The 20658-nt window shown below is 43.7% G+C and overlaps 1 protein-coding gene across 10 annotated transcripts in view; it reads left to right on the forward strand.

Moving 5' to 3' along the window:
* Nucleotides 1-19865, forward strand: part of mrtfab (myocardin related transcription factor Ab) — a 44084-nt gene extending 24219 nt beyond the window's left edge. For 4 of the 10 annotated variants that reach the window (XM_037082295.1, XM_037082303.1, XM_037082302.1 and 1 more), the window contains 17 exons: nt 2496-2561; nt 7776-7831; nt 8445-8520; nt 9099-9257; nt 10238-10401; nt 10520-10666; nt 10890-10958; nt 11384-11568; nt 12144-12315; nt 13852-14250; nt 14335-15336; nt 15469-15675; nt 15758-15850; nt 16204-16341; nt 16512-16604; nt 18157-18220; nt 18314-19865. In XM_037082295.1, the coding sequence (XP_036938190.1) occupies nt 2496-2561; nt 7776-7831; nt 8445-8520; nt 9099-9257; nt 10238-10401; nt 10520-10666; nt 10890-10958; nt 11384-11568; nt 12144-12315; nt 13852-14250; nt 14335-15336; nt 15469-15675; nt 15758-15850; nt 16204-16341; nt 16512-16604; nt 18157-18220; nt 18314-18891 (3668 nt within the window). In that variant the 3' untranslated portion in view covers nt 18892-19865. Of the gene's footprint in view, nt 1-2276; nt 2338-2495; nt 2562-7775; nt 7832-8444; nt 8521-9098; nt 9258-10237; nt 10402-10519; nt 10667-10889; nt 10959-11383; nt 11569-12143; nt 12316-13851; nt 14251-14334; nt 15337-15468; nt 15676-15757; nt 15851-16203; nt 16342-16511; nt 16605-18156 lie in introns of those variants that run through there. The other 6 variants (XM_037082304.1, XM_037082297.1, XM_037082305.1 and 3 more) reach the window with 6 other exon arrangements.
* Nucleotides 19866-20658: the final 793 nt, after the last annotated feature.

A 20658-nucleotide genomic window follows, 5' to 3' on the forward strand; every position in this document is an offset into this window, starting at 1 on the left:
GCAACAGGTAGTAGATATACTGGTTAGTCAATTAAGAGAAACTGAATTACCAACTATTTAAAAAATTGTAATAGTAATAATAATCATTTCTAAACCAGAAATGTCAAAACTCTGCTTGTTCCGGGTTCTTAAATTTGAGGATTTGGCGCATGTACGTGAAGAAACTTTGACATTTGGACTGTTGGTTGAACAAAAGAAGCAATTTGAGAACACCACTCTTTGGAAACTGTATTGTACATTTTTCACAGCTGATTATACAAACAGCTTTAGGCCTCAATATTTACTGCTATACATGTATTTCTATATACTTGTGTTGTCATTGCTGCGTGATATTGGTCGCCCCACATCAGCCCACAGTTTCAACACCACTGCAGCTTTTCACAGTTGACACCTTCATCACCATGTGTGATGTGTCACTGTGAGACTTCCTACATTTCTCTTTCCACACACAGAAAAAATGGATTTTATGGTGATGCTATCATGAAGTCCTGCTACATGCTGATGTCTGTACTTACCAGTTCACTTGGTTGATAAAGTGATGGTAAAGAGAGTGCAGGAGAGAATACATAAGTGAAGTGGAGTGTCCTGTCTGAAAGAATATGCAGAGGGAGCATGGAGATGTGAGGCTGAGATGGAGTGTAAGATTCTTTTTCCCAGAATAAACCTCTTCCCCGGAAGTGCCAAGTGGCTCGGCATCTTATCCTGCACTCTGCCACGGCACGGTCAGTGTGTGTCTGTGTGTGCAGGTTCAGGCAACACGTGAGTCTGCTAAGTGTTTGCCCTTCTGTTTGGCATTGAGGGAAAATTAATCTTAGCTGCTGCTCTCGTGCAACATATACATGAACTCGCCTGGCTGTGTTTATATCTCTGTGTTTACGTCGCTAACTGAGAGCTGACATGTTATTGCTTCCAGAGGGGAGTCTCTAGTGCTAACATCATCCTTCAAGATGTAGAGAGTACACCCTTGTAAATATAACGGAGGGTTAGGAGCCAAGGAGTGACATTTAGCCGCACAGGCTCTGACGTGAATTCGAAGTGTTTCTCATCCAGGCCTGGATTGTTTGTCTTCACAGAGAGCTTACACTGCAGCAGCTACGCATGGCAAACTGGTTAGCTAGCTTGCGAGCACCAATGATGTCACTTTTGTTAGTGGGAACGAACAGGTGCTGCTTGTGTGGCAAACACAACCCGGGCCTGAAATGCTTGGGAAGCCTCAGTGTTGTGTTCTCTCTGTTGCACACACATGCACACACACACACATATTACTCCTTCAGAAGAGACAGCTGGTACATATAAAACAAGAGTTTGAGCTCAGTGGAGCTGAGCTGAATGTATTTGCCACAATAACATACGTATGGCTCCCTCAGATTTTATCGAACTTAAAACCAAGACGAGTGGTAAGTGTGTGTCACATCTTTGGTTTTAAATGGAAACAGGCTGTTGCCAAGAAGCACAGTGGAAGTATGAGTTACTTATGCACCTCAGAAAAGATGTCACACCACAAACAAGTGTCTGCAGTGACAACTCTGTAGCTGTTCATTCTTGGCATGGCCTTTGAAAGTTGTCTGTGTGGTTGACTGAAGGGTCCGGCTCACTTCCCTAAATTCTCAATGTGTTGCAGTAAATGAAGAAACAGTGCACTAGCACAATCCTGCAGCTGCCGTCTGTGTTTAAATCGTTATTCTGTTTAGATTCTTCATGTCATTTCTAATTGAGCATTTAATTGAATAGAAGGGCAGCTAATAAGCTTTCAGCCCAGGGGCTGAGTCCCTAAATTAGTTTAACTTTAAAAGGTACCAAGAGGAGAACAACTGGGCTGCACAATGCACAACATCTGAAACTTTGTGCATATTGAAAGGTCAAAAATGGTCCAACTTCTTTTGTTAGGGCCTGTGTTCCTTGAGACTCTTTCTCCCGGCCTCTGCATTATGTAACAAGTGCTTCCTGTTTTGAAATGACGGCGCAATCGCCTCTTTTTTTCCTTATGTTTTCTCAAAAAGAGCTTTGTTTCAGTCTATACTCTTAAGTATTCTCTGTTTCTTCCTCTGCTGGTTTCTCTCATCTTTTCTGCTGTTCCTGGCTGTTTGACTGATTGTTTGATGAATGCTGACTGTTTTTTTTCACACACATATGCGCACACTTGCCACACAGATTTAAAAAAAAGTCCAGAAACAGGAAGTGTGTAGTAAGCTGTTCACGCCCTCCTTATACCCGCCTCCTCTGTCGCTTAAAAAAAAGTTTGGTAGAAGAAGGGGGAAATGGGAGGATGAACTGGGTCCTCTCTTCGTCAGCCCAAACGCATCTGGGTTCCTGTGCAGGGTTATTTTTCTAAACATGGTCAGTGGAGTACTGATCAGTGGACATTAAGAGACCATAAGGAAGCTCAAGGAGCTCAGAGATCCATCGCTGCAGTTTCTTATTCTCAACGGCCTTCACTGACTCTGCTCTCCTCTTTTTTTTCTCCCCTCACCTCCGCCTCCCCTGTCTCCATGCAGTCCTTCAGCTCAAACTCCAGCAGAGACGTACACGAGAGGAACTGGTCAGCCAAGGGATCATGCCACGTAAGTCTGCGATGCTCAGTAGATGCGTGTTGTTTCAATTCAGACTGTTCACTGCAAACTTAGACGCTGGGTTTATTTCCTACACGTACGTTTTATTGTTACATCTACATCCTGCAATGCACTTGCTCTAAACACACTACAGACAACGACTGGGGTGGTGTGTCTGTGCCTTTGAGCCGAGGTCACCGCATTAACCCTTTCCTGATACTACAGCATCAGACAGCATGTCAGACCGTGTCAGAAATGAATGGGGTTATCGCATAACACTAACAATGAGCTATATGTGTGTGGTCGATTGATTCAGAAGCAAAATGGGCTCTGTTTTATTACATATCTGTTAATTCTCATCTACTATGACGGGATATGTCGGCAACTTATATCTTCTGTTTGACTTCCTGTAACATGATAGGTTACGGGAGACTTTTGCTGAAAATGTCAGCCCTTATCTGCATGTGTTATCGTATGACTGTGTCTGCGCTCTGCAAGTGTCGTATTTTGTGGAGGCTTTGCAACACTTTGTGTTATCAAATAGGGCAGCTTCCTCTTCTTCTGTATCCACTTCCTGTTTCAGAGTTCCGCACAACACAGTAGGTGGAGATATTTTTTCTTAAAGTGTTCCTCTGTTTCTGTGTCGTACATTACTGTGGACAGTATGTACCGGGCTCTTTCCAAAATGTCTAATCGCACCATATAGTCTCATACAATATACAAGTTTAAGGTTACAGTTAGTCTTTAGTTAGTAAGTCTTTGATCAGGTCATTGTAGCAGAGAGAAGAAAAAGATCCATCATATGTGACAGTTCAGATTGAGAGACCCAGCATACACTGAATATTCAAAGTGAGTCTAAAGAGAGGAAGATGCAACTGCTCAAAATGAAAAGGTGGGAAAAATGGTGTTTTGTCCTTAAAAGTGGGACCATTTTACAGCTACAGTTATAAACTACCACAGTTGTTGGTTAGTTGTAATATGCAGCCCTGCATAAATAAGAGGGTCAACTGAAAATGCACTGATTTAGATTGCATTAAAAAATACAGTTTAGGCATGAAAGACTACACTACACTCCTGAAGTCCATTAAGTAGTTACAGTAAATCTTGCCGTGTCCTCCTCATGCAACAGGCTTCAAGCCAGACTGTTGAATTTGGATCAGCATGTTCCAGCATGCACATCACTTCCAAGATTCTCCTCAGTCAAGATACAAAGAGAAATGAAAGGTCAAGGGGCATGGCTTCATAAGAGATTCATGAAAGATTGTGAAAGAAGCTCCCAAGGTGATGTTTTACCCAAATACAGGAGCTCTTATTTTGAGACAGAGAGGTATTGCAAAGGCTATTTAGCTGTCAAGGCCCCTGTTGAATTATTGGACAGTAAAGCTCAAATGAACTGCTGAACGAGCAAGGAGGGAGCATCGTCATTTATAGACTCCAGCTGGAAACGTATCACAGGGATAAAAGCAAAATGTTGATCAAACTGTTTTATATACAGTTTCAAAATTGTGATTGCATAATGTTAGTGGTAAAATATTCTTAATGATAATGTCCTTACAGCCATGCTGTATAGCTGTAAAGGAGACGGTGATTTCTGGGAACTGATGAAGGGTCAGTTTCTGCTCTGGTGTCAAATCGTCACCCTGGTTTTGTCACCTTGGTTATGGTGTGTATGAGTAACTTTCCACCCTCCCACTGTCTAGGTGTTCTTGAGCAAGGCACTTTGTCCTCCCACCTTCTGTAGTTGCGCTGTGTCCATATCGACCATGTAAATATGAGGCAGGACAAGTTGCTGGACAAGTGAATCTTTGTACAATAACAATGCTCCTGTGTTTTGAGGTCAGTCATGATTTAACACAGCACACATGTGATGTCATTCACCAAAAACTCATAGCATGTCTGAGCTAGTGCCGATAACTTTGACTGCTTGACAGTAAAACACTGAACCAAAATATCCTAATCAGCCTCTGAAATTCTGAACCATCTGCGTCAGGCTAGTGGAGTTTGGATGGTGTTATGTCAAATTTCTTTGGCTATGTGCAAGTTCTGCCTCATGTTTTGGTGAGAATAACGTGTTCAAATCAGATTAGCTGTGTTGATGTATTGTTGCTCCACAGGGGTATAGTATAGAGTTTTTCATAACTTCTCCAAAATTCCTTAAGTGGCATTTTCACTTCCTGTTGCTGATAAGTAAAAAGCACTATTCTCAATGCTGCGATGATTACTGTGTTATCTTCCATGTCCACTTACCTGTGAACGCAAAGAGGCGCAAAGAAGCTGACATTGCAGTGTTTTCCACACATAGGTTTTACTTGGCTAGTTTACTTAAAAATTACACTGACTGCCACATGATAGCAAACTGTTGTAAATGAGTAGTTGTTAATTGTTAAAAGTTGTCTAAATGTATATTTTTGCTTGCCAACACTAAAAAGTTAGCGTCAAATTGAGTTGAGTGTGGTGCTTTGCTAGTCCCATAATGTTAACATCAGGTTAATTAGTTTGTGTACTATTACTGGGCTTTGGCTATGTCAGAGCGTAAAGCAAGAAAAACCCAGTAACCCACTCCTTCGCACCCTCCAATGCCAGTCACTATTTTACGATGGACTTTTCACATACCATACTCAGGGCTAGGTGTAAGATTTAAGTTGTCATTTATGCCTTGTTATGCTACGTTTTAATTGGTGCAACCAGCAGTATATACATAAGAGCATGTTGAAGAAGCTGTGTGAAGTTGTTGACTCAGTAGATCTTTTTGAGAATCGTGGCCAGTTACCTGTTCTTTGGATTCTGTTGTATTCTGTTGTCTCTGACTCTACTGTGACAATTACCTATGTCATTTCACTATCGTATATTGTATTGTTTCTGCTATATATTATTGTATATTGTTCCTGCTAATTGCACAGCTATGATGTAATGATCAATTTTGCAGTCGTGAAGGCCAGCTCTGCGGACATTTATGTAACTCATAATTTAATGCGCATGATGAAACAGAATAAAATGTCAGTTAGAGCTGCACTGTGAGATAGGTTGCATTAACATACCAACAGAAAGACTTGACAGGAGATAGTTTCTGAGTATTCGATTGAAAGTGGAAGTGCTACAATTTATTGACAAACTGACAGTTATACGTCACAGTATTAGATAAGCTTTCATTAGATGTTATCAGTCAAACCTTTCTTTCTTGAGAAAGAATGTTCACAAGTTCTTCAGTATGAGGGTGTGTTAGTGACGCCGTCTGTTTTGTAGTCATTTTGGCTGTTGGTCTTATCACAACTGGTTTGTATGTCAGCTTTAAACATCGTGGGATTGTGTCATGAGCAATGTCTCCCTCCACCCCCAGCCAGTCATCCGTGGCACACATACAGCTGACGCCCCGCTGTGGCCAGAATGTCCACACTCGCATACAAGTGATTTTGCCAGCTCTTGACCAATCAGATGATTGCTGTGTTGCATCATTACAACTGCCGCTGTCTTCCCAATATCCTTCCCAAAATAGAGGGAACCTCTTTGTACATCTGTGTGGGCAAGTCTCACCTTGTCATTTGGAATTAAAATGTTAAAGATTGTAAGCGTTGCTGCTCTTAGTGTTCAAGTCCAATTCAAAACATTTTTGGAATTCTTCATTTGGTTTTGGTGTTTGGTTAATAATGATGTTAGATTGATAACTTGTTGTGCTTGTGCTCTTGGCCCAATTCCTTGACTGTACCAAACTGCGTTACATATTGACCTGGACAGGAACAAATCTGTTGAGCAGTTTCTTTAAATTGTCTTGGAATTAGTCTAAATAATCTGAAATTAAACTTTTATCATAAAATTCCAAATGATATTTGTAGATTTTACAGGTTTTAGGCTGTAAATGGCTGGCTAAAAATAAATGCCTGTTTCCACTCACACATACATACCACATAGACATTCACTGGGTACATTACACACAGTAAATGTTGAGTACAGTGATGGACGTAGATGTTTCATCAGTCCGCACTCTCCTCTATCCTTTTAACAATCCATTCCAGACTACTGGTCATGAAGAATTGATGTCTCTCAGACTCTAGCTGCTGTCCATCTCTCAGACTTACTGTAACACAGACAGTTGCCCTGAAATAGTTCCGACAATCCGCTGTCTCCAAACCTTAGCAAATATGTTTTCTATCAGTTGACATCTGTTGTAGTTCCTCTTTAAAATAAACATTTAATTATTGGTGAAGTGTATTTGCCAACCGGAAAAGGTTTCATTACGTCAGATGACAGCTATGTTTGAGGTTTGAGACAACAAGTGCCTGTTTTTGTGTCTGACATTGACTATTAATAAAATAAGAGGCAACAAAGGTCAGCATGTAGCTTCAAACTAACTTATGTTCTCAGTTCAAACGAAGAGAATGAATACATGGAAAAACTGTATGGAATATTGTGACCAAGGGAGGCCGTATGGTTACAATTAGGCTCATGAAGCTGCTGAGTAAAGGTTTTTAGGAATGTCTTGGTTATAGTCATGCATTTCCATTAGGTTGGTCTGCATATTTGCTCCTTGAAAAAAAGAAGTTCACCCAAAAATGATAATGCTGTCATTATCTACTCACCATCATCCCAAAGAAAAGTCATGTCAAGTTTATAATCCACAAAACGTTTCTTGAGCTTTACAACAAAACAACGTGGAAGCATTCTCCTTATCAACTGAAGTAGAACGCTTCAGCGCTTTTTTGTTGTAAAGCTCAAGAAACGTTTTTTGCATCACAAAACTTCTGCAGACTTTGAATCAGTACGAGGCTGAGTAGAAAATGACTCAATGGTTCAATTTTGTGTGAACTAAACTAAGCTAAGCTACCATCACCATTGGCTACAACACTTCCTGCAGCTGCTTTGATGATAACATGACTGGGAGATGAACAGTGCACTAACAGGCCAAAGAAATCGCCCGCAGTTGCAGTTTTTTAGTGATATCTCTGCTGGCTTGCGCTGCAGACAAATGTTGCTTTATTGGTGCACACACAGCACGCTGCAGCAGCCCATCAGCCTCCTGAGCTGTGCGGTCAGAACAGCACTCCTACTGACCTTCTCGTCCTGCAGCTACTTCTGCTTTGAGTCTTGTCTTCCTCTGTAGCCAATTCTGTTCTCACATTGTTAGTTGCTGAAGGGAGCATCACAGCTCCGATGAGAGCCTGTGTGAGCCACATTTTCATCCATCTCTCTCTCCATTTTTCTTTTCCCGCCTCCATCCATCTCTCCCTGCAGCACTGAAGAGCCCGGCAGCCTTTCACGAACAGCGGAGGAGTCTTGAGCGAGCAAGGGTGAGCATCTCACAATACGGCGGTTTTCCTCCTCTCTCTGTGGACTTGCTTTGTTGAAGCTACATGGGGCAACATCTTTACAGTCTGTTGAAACGACATAGATTACAAAGCACTTTATGAAATTGAATTTTGCTGTCAGGACAGGCACTTACATGCTTACAGGAAATAACAAATCGAACTGTAGGTGCCAGTCAGACAGTAGTGCTCCTCAGAGAAGGAGCTGCACAAACCACTCGGGTTGCACAGCATGATTAGCAAGTTGTTTTAATAACTGAAGTTCAGATCTACTTCTCATTTTTCACTATGCAGCCAATTTAATCTATGGTGAATGCTTTTAGTCGTAGCATAGTTAGCATTAGCAACAACAACTGTCTCTGCTACACAAACAAGAAAAGAAAAATGAAACTAATATAAAATGTCGCACTATGGGACGCACTGTTAAAAGTGATCTCTGATTAGTATGGTGCTGAAAAACTACAGTGCCTAAGAAGATATGCAGTCTACAAGGGTAACAGATGTCCATTAAGTTCTCTACACTCTTTATGTTTCTTGGCCTTTGGCTCATGATCCTCTTTTCTTACATCTCTTCCGCCCCCATTCTGTGTTTCCCCAGACCGAGGACTATCTGAAGAGGAAGATCCGGAGTCGTCCTGAACGCTCAGAGCTGGTCAGGATGCATATTCTGGAGGGTGAGTTTTTACCTAAAAGCAGAACTGCACTTTAAGACTCGTGAGATCTTCCTTAGTGATATTAAAAGTTAACAATGAGCTGCTCAAGTTTCCTGAAATACATGACACTTGATTAAAAAAGGAAGTATACAGTAAACAAAACGGAACCAGTTCCATGTGATAAGGTTACGGTCTACGTCTTGGTTCAACTAAATTCTTATAATTTGACACAGTTGAAAATGACAATGAACACACTGACAGCCTCATGACATTGAAATGAGGCTCTTCCCACGGTCAGTCATGAAGTGGCATGTTGGTCTGTCAGTGTATGGCAGCTGAACTTGATGCTGTCCCTTAATTAATGTGAATTTTAAACCAGTAGCTGCTGTTGTGTTTGTTTGGAACTAAATTGAGCGTCAGCTCTAAAGGGCCCTAAAACTCTGTATTAGTGATCATCAGAAATTAAACTCCCTGTTTTCACAGATCTTTTGCACACAGAGCATGTACCTGGTGCTATCTTGTTTGAGCTGTAGATTAAATTGAATCACTCGATGAATAAATTTGCATGCATGCTATGTCACCTGTTGTGTCCACGGCAGAAACGTCGGCAGAGCCGTCCCTGCAGGCCAAGCAACTGCAGCTGAAGAGAGCGCGACTGGCCGATGACCTCAACGACAAGATCTCCCACAGACCGGGTCCCATCGAACTGGTGCACAAGAACATCCTGTCCGTCAGCATCCCTGTGCACTCCCCACTGGGTAACTACACACACAGATGCACTTGTATGACATTCACATACACACCTGCAGGATTTCATGGAGACTGTAAATAAAACACTGGACTCTTGAAGGTGCTTTTGGAGTAAAGCTGCAAGATTATTTCAATGGAAATGTTACGATCGAAAAGTATCATATTTGCATTCAAATTTTCATTTTGAAAAAACTGTTAGATTCATGATGATGTAACAAAATCCTTTGCATCCTCTGCAGCATTACAGTACTTTGTCATGAGGCTATTTTGTCACATTTTTACTGTTATGTGTCATAGCTGCTTGTGATTTGGATATTGCACTTTATTGGCATCATATTTATGTTTGATGTTCGAATTGCATTTCGATTAATTAAACAGCCCCAGTTAGCCCAAAACACATATCTTCAATTTGCCCTAGCATGGATGCTTGCTGAATTTTTCTGGAGCCAATTAGCTCAGGGAAAATTTCAGGAGTCAAGTTAAAACATGTTCACCTCTGTTACTGAGCTGCTCTTATACCTCTCTTTGTGTGCAGTTGCACCGCCTCTAAAATCTGACTTCCGTTCAGTCGGAACACACCTTTAGCCTTGTAATTACAACATCTAGGTATCTACACACTCTTGTAATAGTGTCTATTCAGGGTTAGTGTGCACACGCACACTAAATACAGGTTTCATCATCCTAGCAGATGTGATATGGATGTGAAAAACTACACAGCACAGCCTTTGACTAACTGTGTTACAGAAATGACACAACAGCTACATTTGCACATAGTCCTGTTTTGAAACAGTGTTGTATAACTTCTCTAAACTTAGTCATCACTGTTAAGCAATCCATTAAACAGTCGTCACTGTGTTCGACTGTCTTGCACTCACACAAATTCCCAAATTCAGGAGGCGTGTTCACCGTTTCACTGGCCACAGATGTCCATTACAGGCCACAGTGACAGTGTTTCTTTTAATCTGAAAATATCTGCGATCTGTCACAGATTCTCCGAAGGGAGCCGGGGGAGAGAGCTCGTCTTTAGACGAAGACAGCAGTGATGCTCTGTCCCCAGATCAGCCAACCAATCATGACTCTCCTCTTAGTGCCGTCCCTCAGCTGTCCCCGTCTGACGTGCACAGCCAGAATGGAGACATGTCTCCCAGACAGGTACCAACGCAGGATGTCATTTAAATCAAATCATTTAAAGTGGAGAGAGAACTGAATCAACCAAACAAAATTCAAATGCGATTTTACCGTGAAATTAACCAGAGTAATATCTTCTCAGTTCATTACACAGTCCCCTCCTCCTGCACCTCCACCACCACCTCCTCCTCCCCAGGTGAATGGGTCAGACTCTTCCCCATTCCCAAAAATCACAAATGGGATGATGCTGACCTCAGTAAACTCCCGCCCTTCCACTGGACAGGTCAAGGTGAGGAAATATCGTTTTGGTTATTTTCCTATCTTTTCACAAACACGAAGCCCTGAAGTATTTCCCTGTTTCGAGATGAGCATCCTGCAGATATGATGACTTATGAATAAATCTGACCTTAATCTCGGTTTGTGGAGCAGCTATAGCTGGCTAACCCTGTCTCTCTTCTTCATTTCCTTATTTCCTGCTCCCCGACCCCATTTCTCACGCTTTCTCTCATCAGTCTCAGGCTAAGACGAGTTCAGACCGCCCTCCACAGAGACCTAAGAAACCAAAGGACAGCAAACCCAAGGTCAGCGCGCTCTTCGTTTGATTTTTTCATTTTTAACAGTTCATGTTTTGTCTGTCAGAATTAACCAACAACCTGTGGTTTTGGAGTCACCTCTCCCAGGGCTTTTCTCAAGAGTCAGTGCCTTTTCATTTGGAGAAATCCATTGTAGAAATGAAAGAGAGGCAATTTTCTCTAACCACAATATCCTCAATACACCAGATTACATACTTTCTTTTTCAAAACTGGAAGTGTTACTGTTATTTGGCTATAGTTATGTTGTTACTGTTGATCCTTCCACCCAGATTCACTAAATGCACGTACAGTTTTCCAAATTGCCAGAGTGGTTTTTGAAAGCAGTAACTTCTGTAGACCAAGACACAGCAAGATAAATGTCCTGCAAAAAAGACTGGAGTCCTGTCTTAACTTTTTGGTCCCCTGGGGCTCAGGTGAAGAAGTTGAAGTACCACCAGTACATCCCTCCCGACCAGAAAGCAGACAAAGAGCGTCCTCCCCAGATGGACTCGTCCTACGCGAAGCTCCTCCAACAGCAGCAGCTCTTCCTGCAGCTGCAGATCCTCAACCAGCAACAGCAGCACTACAACTACCACACCATCCTGCCTGCCCCTCCCAAGTGAGTGTCAAGCATGACCGTGCGTGTGGCGTGGAAGTGAGGATGACTGGTTTTATGAGAACTGCATTGCCACCCTCTTTTTTTTTTCCCTCTTCATATAAGCCAGTAGTAATTTCCCATAGTTCATTTCTGCAGTACAGCCTGCAGGCAGTGTTCATAATGACTTCCTGTGTTCTCCCAACATTTTCTGCCACCACATTAGTGGTTTTTGGGTGAGTCTGTAGAGCCAGAAGCAGAAGTAATGTTTGAGACTGACAGTATATCCCAGTTTAGCTTCTGTGGTTAGACAATAAAAGTGTGTAACTTGCGGAATTTACTTAGTCTGCTAAAAAGATTGTTATGCAACAGAACTTCAAACACCAATGAAGACCTTATGTTATGATTTCTGATTTTGGAGAACTAAAGTAAAGAAATATTAATATCATTGGTTAGTATGATATATTATTCTGTACAGCATTTCTAATGTTTAATCACTATTTTTCACGCTAAGCACCATTTCATGTTCACAATGTTCCCTGCTATAGCAAAGACATAAAAGTGATATTCAAACTTAACTGTTTTCTGCCTCCCCTCAGGCCACCAAGTGAGCAGCCTCCCACTACCAGCTCTGGCCCTTCCCCTTCCCGCAGCATTCCCACGACGACCACCCCGACCCCTTCCAGCCAGAGCGGGACTGCCCGTCAGAGCCAAACTGTAGTGGGTGGAGCCAAACCAAGCACTCTGCCGGCCAACCTGGATGAGTTCAAAGTAAGGCTGCTTCTAAAGCGAGTGTTTTACCACCGTGTCAGACAGGATCTCTGTCCATACTAACACGTGCGAAAACACACATCACATGAACACTCTCAGAGAAACAGGAAGCAGATTGACTGCTCTGTTGGTTAGCTTCTTAGTTACAGAAAATACCGTGAATACCGTGAAGAACAGCAGTGTGGAAAATTAAGAGACAATGCAGAATGTACTTAAAGACAGATGCCAGCACAGAAAACCAGGCCAGCACTGCTTGTAATTCATTATATGTGTACAATTTACCACTAATAAGCAAGGCTGATGTCATTTGTTTTCTTTCGGGAGAAGGGTCATATGATGGGGTCATAAGGCAAAATCAGGGGAAGGACACATCGTGACTGATCAGACCCAATCAGGAAGCGAACGTGGTTCTCTGTGTCATTGTGAAAGTGTCACTTTCTGCCCGTCCAGACTAGTAACACAGTCTTGAGTTCTGAATCTATAACAATGTCAGCTGTGTTTCCAATAGTTTCTGTCTTCGTGGTTCTAAAATACTGGAGTGGTGTGGTTGCTAGATGTAAACGAAGTAGCATGGATGTAGCCCAAGTTAAACAGACAGCTTTGCTCAGTAGCCCCATTCACACTGCCATAAGTAATCCGGCACCAATTCTCTGCAAATGTCCTACTGATGGTGATTATGTAATTATGCAATTTAATGCGAAAAATGTAACTTGGTCACTTTCCAGGATGTTCGATGGGTCAGGATCTCAATCATTACACTTTATAACAGCATCCATATGGTTATAAACTGTCCGCGGGTTTGACAGGACGACACCTGAGAAACATCGACGTCATCAACATGACGTATACCGTCACGCCTCTTTAGGAGCCGCAGCGTCACTTTCTGTGTAAATTACACAGCGGTACGGCAGAGATGCTTCGCTCTGTGTGGATCACCATCGGCGGAGAATTGGCGAACCACCGCTCCAAAGATCATGCAGACATGCTGTGTAAAAAGGGCTAGTGAAATGCTCCTGCCAAGTATATTTCTAAAATGTTTTTTATTGTAACCTTTATAGTACTTGGCTTAGCTGACATTAATTCCAGGAATTTGAATTAATGCACCAAAAGTGCTTTGAGGCATGAAGTCACAGTTTGCTTAGCTATTAATAAGTGTACGGTTATTTGCAAAAGAAATGATTACTAATAATGTCCTTGCTGACCCGTCACACTCGCATAACCTCAGGAGTCTAACTAAATCAGTTCTACAACCTTTAGCTTCGACTTAAATGTGAGAAATGTTGGCCTGCAAAGGTCATAGTGTCCAATATTTCAGTAGCGAAAAAAGAGAAAAGAAATAGTCTTGATGTTGTCTAATTTTCTTTCTTAAACCTCTAACAATATTGTGACCCACTCAAATTTACCTTGGGACTTTTGAGGGGATTCTGGGCCCAGAAGTCATTGTTTTTTTCCCCTCACATTTCAGTTATTCTGTTTTTTTCACTCTGAGTCAGCTCCTGCTAAGTAAGAGTAATGGTCTGGTTTCTCATCCTCCAGGTCGCTGAGCTGAAACAGGAACTGAAATTGCGTGGTCTGACCGTCTCAGGCACTAAGAACGATCTCATCGAGAGGCTCCGCAACTACCAGGAGCAAAATGGTGCCACCACAACAGTTCTGAAAAACGGCATCTGTCAGCAGAGCCAGCAGGGCACGACCTCAGCCGGCAGCGGCATCACATCCTCTCCAACTACAACAAACACCACATCCGACCACCAATCAGGAGAGTGTGGGTTTAAGTTAAACTTGTCATCATTGGCTCAGATGGTTCCAGGGCGGGTCATGAGATTTGGCAGCACCAGCTCCAGCCCTCCGGTGTCACCTACTCCGTCTGAGAGGTCTCTGGCTGGGATGAGTCCAGACGAGACGAGCTGTAATGGAGACATGTTTGGAGAGATGGTGAGATCCTTATGAGAAGCAAATATGCTTAAGTTATGCCTTCAAGCCTTTTCCTGACATTTATCTTGTTTTGTCATCCTCCAGGTGAGCTCCCCACTGACCCAACTCACCCTGCACCCCTCTCCCCAGCACCCGTCAAACCTCTCCCCGCTCTCACAGGCTCTCTCCAAGGTCAAAGAGGAGATCCAGAGTTCATGCAGCCTCTCCAGGGTTTCCCCTGCCTCGTGTCAGCCTCCAGAGTCCCTGCCCGGAGTAGCAATGGACACCATGGACAAGGACCAGATGCTCCAGGAGAAGGACAAACAGATTGAGGAGCTGACCAGGATGCTGAGGCAGAAGCAGAGGCTGGTGGAGACCCTCAGGTCCCAGCTGGAGCAAGGCAAGATGGCAGGCGGAATAGTGTTGGAGAAGGAAGGAAGTGAAAAGAGCAAATCATCCCCAGATGTTAAACTTCAAACTCTGATAAAAGCCTCCGCCATCCAGCCCCCCACACTCCCCAATGGCACTGTGGTGACGGTGAAGAAGGAGGTGGAGCCCGAGGAGGGGATGGAGGGAGTAACAGAGGAGGCCCAGGTAAAGAAAGCAGCCCAGCCGATGCAGTGCTCACAGGAGACTCTGCTCAGGCTGCAGCAGATTCATCGGCTGCAGGTCCAACAAGCTGAACAGCAGAAACAGACTCTGCTGCAGAGCCAGGTGCAACTGCAGAAGGTGGCGGAGTTGAAGTCAAACCCGCAAAAACTACAACAACAGAAGAAAGACGCCCAAATCCTGCTCCATCAGCAGCAGCAGCTGCAGCAGCTCATCATACAGCAAACCCAACAGAAACAGCTGCAGGCCCAGCAGAAGTTAGCACAGCAGAGACTCGCCCAGCAGAAACTCAGTCAGCAGAAGCTGGTGCAGCAGAACCAGCTGAAACAGACTCAAGGACCAGTTCAACAGAGCCAGCAAAAGAGCCAGGTCCAGCTGAAGCAGGTCCAGGTCCAGATCCAGAAGCCTGCAGTGAGCCAAATCCAGCAGAGGAAGCACCTGAAGGCTCAGCAGAGGCAGCAGCATAGACAGCAGACGGCGGCTGTAACCACACAGCAGGTAACATCACAGCAGCTCCACATCACACAGCAGACGGGGAATGCAATGACTGAACTGGCACTACATTCAATGACAACATCATAGCCCTTTTAAGTTGTCATTATCTGATTTAATCAAATCTGTGGTTTCCAGGTGGCTCCGGTGTTCATCAACCAACAGAATGGCACTCAAATGCACACTCAGGCCATTTCATTAGACCTCCTCAAGGCTAACGGCGCGCCAACACTGGTCACCGACAGCAATGGCAACCACTACCTGATCGCTCTCACCAGTAACACCACAGACGGACAGAACGGAGTGTCCTCATTGGCCAAAACCAACGGACGCATCACGCTGCAGGTACAGTTACACTGACATTCATCGATGGCTTTATAATATGTGATGAAATATTGATCTCTGCTTGTTGTTCTATTTTATTTAGAGATTGCAGTCGACTCCGACTAAACTCCCCAGCACTGACAGCCAATCGAAAGAGCAGCCAGAGGCCGAGTCTGTGAGCCAACCAATCAAAAAGGTACACCTGAGACACACTTTTTAAGAACTTTTTTGTTTCATTTATTTATTTAATGTTAAATTTTATAGGGAAAAGTATATAGCATGAATTAATGCCACATAGATAAAGGATGATTAATGTAATGTAACATTTTGTAGTGTTGTCAGACTGGCTTCATCTTCCAAGCAGTAACATCTTCTTGCCACCAGGTGTCGCCACAAACACAGTTAAAAAATCCTCCAGATCACACAGACAGTAGACTGAAATCTGAAATAGCAGCCTGTTATTCAGAAAGACTCAACTAACGATTTACGCAACATATTGATGTCTGCTGTTTCACAGTCTAAATAAGACTTTTCCCTGTCTCTGCTCAGGGACAGAAGGCGGGACTACACCTAGACACCAATGGCGTGCCACAAACCAGCCTGTCAGTCACCGCTCCGCCCAATCTGCAGCCTTTCTTTGATGACATGTCAGACAGCGAAAGCCAAAGCAACTTCTCTTCTCTAAAGGTAACACCCACACCATCTCCTCCTCCTACTTATCTTCTTCCTCCTCCTCCTCCTCTGCTCTCGATCAGCTCCTCCATCATTTCATCGCTACTGCTTGGGTTTCTCCTCATGGCATTAACTTTTTTTCTCCTCGTTTCTTCTCTTTTCATCCCATCACTCCACCCGGGCAGAGAGAGGAGGTGTGTCCGCCTTACGACCGGCACACACTGTTCACCCCTCCCTCTCCCAAACCCAACACCTCCCTTCCTCCTCAGCGCTCCAAAGTATGTCCTCTTTCTTTCCATCTCTCCTTCAGTGTGTTTCTGTTTCTGTCTGTTCCTCCATTTTCCTTCTTAGATGTCACACTGAGCTTTGGGCTCATTTTTCTGAGCTCAGAAGGCAGCTGGAAAATGTTGGGCAGAGAGGTTGAATTGATGTTGGGTTTACTGTTTGACAGTGTCTGACTTGTGTCTGATTTAAAGAAAATCCTTTAATGTTGAAAGCATTTTAGTACTTTATGTATTTTTGTTTTCTCACTTTTGGCTTGTGCTGACCGTAGGCATCATGGGAAATGTGTCTATGTTCCCAAGAGCGGGGACTGTGAACTAGTGACATTTAGATGTGAGATATCTGCAGGTAAAAAAAAGTAACTGGAGGTCAGTCAAGTGTTTCTAGTTGAGAGAAAGTGAAAATCACAGACTACAGTATATTGATATCATGTCTGACTCCCTGAAGCCTTTGCTGTAGATTCAAGTGACTGATACCAAAACCTGTTTTAGTTTGATTTGCATTTAGGCGATAAGGGGAACTAAAACAGATGTCTCTTAGGTTTACTGATAAGTGGCTCCCGAAGTGTGGATTCATTCAACATTTTCACACAAGGCGACAGTTAGATTAACTGCATTTTATATCATGCTTTTAAACATCCACACAAACACACCTCACTGGCCAAAAAGTACGTTGTACACCCCAGGTTTCAGTGGAACTTTACTAGTACTCTAAATGTAAATCTTTTCTTTGTCTTTCTTCACTCTACCAGCAATGTTATCTGCTGTACGTTTATCAGCACTATGTTTTTTAGAATGTCGCCCTGAAAAACACATCTCGCGTTTAGGATTCCTTTGTCCTAACAGCAGGTGAGCTGCGTATGTAGGCAGCTTGATAAGTTAATGTTGCTGATCAAAACCGGCGTGCCCCCAGCGAAATCGTAACAAACAGGTGCACTTAAAAGTTTGTACAAAACAACTGCATAAGTAGGCCTACATGATTGGGATCCCATTTTACGGGAGGGAGGTTATACCAGAAAGCGTCTCTCTCTCTCTCTCTCTCTCTCTCTCTGCAGAGCATCTGTGATTGATGAGGGCAGATTGTCCACTGATCGAATGCAGATGATGTTGTTCTTTTGGTCAGATTACAAAAAAATGAAGAGTATAAAATGGTTCACCAAATGTACTTGGGCAGCTGTTGATATACCTGTACAGACCACCTAAGTGAAATATATGTGATTGAGACACTGCGACTAACGCATTGTCTTAACATAAGGTGTAGCTTTAGCAGCAAGTTAGCAGAGCAGCAGCATCAGTGCTGCAATATATCACTTTTAAAACAGCAATGTAATTTCTATAATTTCACTAACAAAGTAAACAAAGCAGTTTTGGTCTCTGTAAATTCAGCTGTAATATTATGTAATGTACGTCTTGCTTGATATCCAACAAGATAAGACAAATGCTAACAAAAGTAGGAAAGTCAGAGTTTGTGTTTGTCTGTTGTGTGTAAGTCAGTGGTGTTGTGTTTACGTGTGACTGGTGGCTGACTGATAACATCCTCCTCTGTCAGCAGGAGAACGGCGGCAACAGTCAGCAGATGGACGACCTGTTTGACATCCTGCTGAAGAGTGGAGGTAATGAACTGTTCCCAACATTAATGACAGAGAGACACCATGACTCTGTCATCTGCTGTGTTCATGATATTTTCCTCTCTGTCCTCCCCTCAGAAATCCCCGGCTTCAAGGCCAACCCAGACCCTTCCCTCGCCCCCCTCCACTCTGACCCGCCATCCCCATCTTCTCCCTCGTCCCCTCTCCACCTCTCCCTTCCCACACCGAAGGACCCCCTCATTTCCCCTCACCCTTCTATGGGAGAGCCCTGCACTGGCAGCGGACGCCTGGAGGACTTCCTGGAGAGCACCACAGGCGCCCCGCTGCTGGGCGTGGAGCCCGACGGCGGCCTTACACTGATTGACGACCTTCACAGCCAAATGCTGAGCACGCCCAGCATCCTGGACCACCCTCCTACCCCCATGGACACGTCTGACCTGGGTTTCTCCCCGCACTCAACGGGGCTTGACTTTGGCGACCCCACCCTGGACAGCATGGACTGGCTGGATATCTCCATGGTGGGGAGCGCCAGCGGAGGGAGCACAAGCAGCGGAGGGGGGAGAGGAGGCGGAGGGGGAGCTGGCGACGGGGGGGCGAGCCTGGCCCCGCTGGCGCCGCACACCCCACAGAGCGTCTTCTCGACCGACTTTCTGGACAGCACGGACCTGCAGCTGCACTGGGAGTCGTGCCTGTAGCCCTGCACACACACACGGACACGCGCTGGCTCACACTGTGTACAGGCTCTGTCTTTATTTCATGCACATACAGAAACCTTCTCTATGCTGTCTGTACCACTGCTGGGGTCACTGGCACATGCAAACACACACATTTACAGTTTGCCCTGTCTTTCACTGGCTGTTACTGTATGCAGGATGAGGTGAAATAAGAGAGAAACATAGAAATGAAATTCATAGAGAGGACTTGAAGTTGGTGGAACTGAAGTGAACTTTTGAAATTTAATTCTATGAGGATCCAAACCGCGGACGGTTCATTTCCTGTGTCCCAACCTGCATTATGACCAGGTTTGAGTGAACCAGCTGCAGGTCACTGTAATACATCATTTCAACCATTGGAAGCGGTTTGACAGATTAGAGCAGAGGAGGGACCGTCGGTGGCGTTCACTCGGGCTCCTCAAGATAGCAGAGAGTGTGTGTGTGTGTGTCAGTGCCTCCTAAACTTTGCACTTATGCTGAATCTGATTGGTTTAAAGGGGGGAGGCGGGAGGGGGCGTTCTGGTGAGGCCGAGCAGAAGCCACCGCGTGTTATCTGCTGGGCCGCCGGTGGTGCGAAAATGAAAAGGCAGCTGTTGGCGAGCTCGTCGCCTCAACCACGGCAACCTGAGCCCCACCCGCACTAGTCAAAAAACACAACCGTCATTGGTTGGCAGTTGCTATTGGAATGAACCATATCAGTGGCAACAGTTTGAACTGAAGCCTCATTGGAGGTTGCGTATTATTGGTAACATTATGGTAGACCACTATGTATTGCTGTATATGGGGTGTATATTATCAATTGTCCATATGACTATTTTTCTTTGCTGGTTGCTTTAGAGTCGAGCTAGCCGGCTGGGGAACATAGGGTGAGGGCGGGGCCTCCAAAATACTTGGACCTTGTCATTTTTTAAAGAAAAAAAGGTAAAAAAATAAAAACATACTATAAAAAACTCAAAGGATGCGTCTGTTTTTCTTTTACATCTTCACAACAGGTAAACACAAAAAGACAATGATTTTTCATCTGAGTTTTATCAGGCTAATTAATGACTTCATTACCTTTTATTAAATCATTGCTGAGCATCATGGTCTAATATCTGTGATTAAGAAGAAGACCACAAGAGGGCACCATTGTAAAGAAATCAGCTGTGTTGTCTGTCCCGCAGAAGCCTGGAAACCAACAAGTGGGAGAGAGGTGATCTCAAATAGTAATAATAATCATAACCTTTAATGTCTGCTACGCAGCTGTGGAGGCCTTGAAGGGAGGTGTAGAACCACACATTGCTAAATAATAAGTTAATTGTCCCTTTTTTGAAATTATTTGCCAACAGTTTATACTTTTGTCCTTTTAAATGTCAAGAAACTACAAAGGTCGGACCCTCAGTTTTTGCATTTGCTCTGAATGAATGATCATGAATCAGATAACTTTGTAAAGTCATCCCATCTTATTTCATGCTCGTTGTTATATATATATATCAGTATACAGTATTTACTTTTCAAGTATAAAGTGGCATCAAAAGGTAATTCTAAACGGAAATACAAGTACCTGAAATGTGCACTTACCAGTTACACCACTGTTGGATTCCTTTAACAGTGTTTCTCTGCATACACTCATGAACATTGGTACACTCCTCTTCATGTAGTCGTTTTACTTTGAAATGTGGCCGGATGTCCCTACAGATTCTCACGAGCCGTCTTCTTTTCAGTTGCTGATGAACCAAGAAGTGGTGAAATTATAATGATGTGTCAGAT

Source organism: Acanthopagrus latus, chromosome 20 (assembly GCF_904848185.1).
Source record: "Acanthopagrus latus isolate v.2019 chromosome 20, fAcaLat1.1, whole genome shotgun sequence".
NCBI lineage: Eukaryota > Metazoa > Chordata > Actinopteri > Spariformes > Sparidae > Acanthopagrus > Acanthopagrus latus.